The following is a 2,022-nucleotide window of genomic DNA, read 5'->3' as shown; positions in this document are numbered from 1 at the left end:
TAAAGTTCTTATAAATGTGAATATATTTGCATTTACAGTAACTTTCTGTTGGGTTTTTCTGGTTTAATGTTTCTTTGGATTCTGTCAAAAAGTTTGTAATTTAATTCTTATTTCTGTAAAAACAGTTTTATCTCTACTCACTGCTTATTATTATTAGATTGATCATGTTCAGATGGTAGGGCTGTTTTCAGCATGGTTGACCTGACGTGTTTTTCGTTCCAGCCGCAGATGACGCCCCTCGCTGCGGAGCGAGCCTCCCTGTCATCTTCGGCATCATCTGTTTCCTGGGGATCATCGGGAACTGCATCGTCATCTACACCATCCTGAAAAAGACCAAGTGCCGCGCCAAGCAAACGGTTCCAGACATATTCATCTTAAACCTGTCAATCGTCGACCTCCTGTTTCTCCTCGGGATGCCCTTCCTCATCCACCAGTTGCTTGGCAACGGGACGTGGCACTTCGGTGCGGCCATGTGCACGGTCATCACCGCCCTGGACTCCAACAGCCAGATCGTCAGCACTTACATCCTCACCGCCATGACCCTTGACCGTTACCTGGCGACAGTTCACCCCATGCGCTTCAACCACATCCGCACACCCTGCGTCGCCATGCTGGTCATCGGACTGGTGTGGGGGCTGTCTCTGCTCACGATCATCCCGGTGTGGATGTATGCTGGTCTGATGCCTCTGCCTGATGGACTCGTCGCCTGTGCTCTCCTTCTCCCAGATTTGGTCAATGACATATACTGGTTTACACTTTACCAGTTCTTCTTAGCCTTTGCTATCCCTTTAGTCATCATCTGCCTGGTGTTCTTCAAGATCCTGCAGCACATGTCTGCCAGCGTGGCGCCGCTTCCTCCGCGCAGTTTAAGGGTGCGCACCAGAAAGGTGACCAGGATGGCTGTGGCCATCTGCCTTGCTTTCTTCACCTGCTGGGCTCCATACTACATCCTCCAGCTCATCCACCTTAGGGTGCAGAGCCCCAGCCTGGCGTTCTCCTACACGTATAACTTCACCATTAGCATGGGCTACGCCAACAGCTGCATCAACCCGTTCCTCTACATCGTCCTCAGCGAGACCTTTAAGAGACATTTCCTGCGTGCTGTGCGGCCAATCAACAGGAAGTTCAGAGTAAACCCCAGCACCACGGACAGTGTGAGCATGAGGATCGTACCTGAAGGGGCTCAGCAGGAGCAGGCCTCCAGAGAGATGTTACCCTCCAATGCCCCCCCACAGTGAATGTATAAATATTACTGATTCATTTATTTAATTATTTATTTTTTCTTTTGAAACAGATGCTTGCATTTCCCTCAACATGTGTGCAAGGTCTAATTTTACCCAATTTCTACTTCATAAGGCTCCTGTCACATCTTACCGATTTATCCAGCGTCTGCCTGACATCCCAGAATCTCCTAAAACGCTGGCATACGCTGAATTTTCTATGTATTTGATCAATTTTTGGCATATACACAGAGTATTCATAATGAGTCCAGAACTTATGTGGAATGACAGCATTATGCATAATGTACGGCAGCGCAATGCCCATGAAATGATGCACAAACCAGTGTTCTGAGGGGGGCAGTGATGATACCACCCACCCTTCAAAAAACTGAATAAATAAAAAGAAAAAAGGAAAAAGAAAGAAAGAAGGTTTTTGGTATCAGCAGATTGAGCGTCATGTCTGCTAGGAAGTTTGTTGGTGGTGGGGGTGAACTAGAGACTGACATTTTTTCGGGAATCCCGCGGGAATCCCAGGAGTCAGTATTAGTAACGATCACGTGATTGGGACGGTACAGGATTAAACATTAACGGGAGCAGACGGGAGTGGGAGCAAACCAATAGTAACTAAAAAAAAACTAGAATCGATGCCCAAAAATAAAATCATAGAATCATTCTATCACCCTATTAGAGACCTGAAGGACCAGATACCCGATAGAATCATTCTATCACCCTATTAGAGACCTGAAGGACCAGATACCCGATAGAATCATTCTATCACCACTTTAAAAAGGAATGTAGGGGA

General features: G+C 46.7%; 1 protein-coding gene across 1 annotated transcript in view; it reads left to right on the top strand.

The window, feature by feature from the left end:
- The window catches only part of LOC107104629 (melanin-concentrating hormone receptor 1-like), an 18,346-nt gene extending 16,764 nt beyond the window's left edge, over positions 1-1,582 (top strand). The window contains exon 2 of the mRNA XM_015404670.1: positions 223-1,582. Coding sequence (XP_015260156.1) covers positions 223-1,238 — 1,016 coding nt within the window. The 3' untranslated portion in view covers positions 1,239-1,582. The remainder of the gene's footprint in view (positions 1-222) is intronic.
- Positions 1,583-2,022: the final 440 nt, after the last annotated feature.

This window comes from Cyprinodon variegatus, unplaced genomic scaffold (assembly GCF_000732505.1).
Source record: "Cyprinodon variegatus isolate N-32 unplaced genomic scaffold, C_variegatus-1.0 Scaffold1825, whole genome shotgun sequence".
Lineage (NCBI taxonomy): Eukaryota > Metazoa > Chordata > Actinopteri > Cyprinodontiformes > Cyprinodontidae > Cyprinodon > Cyprinodon variegatus.
This window is presented reverse-complemented; position numbering and strand designations above follow the sequence as displayed.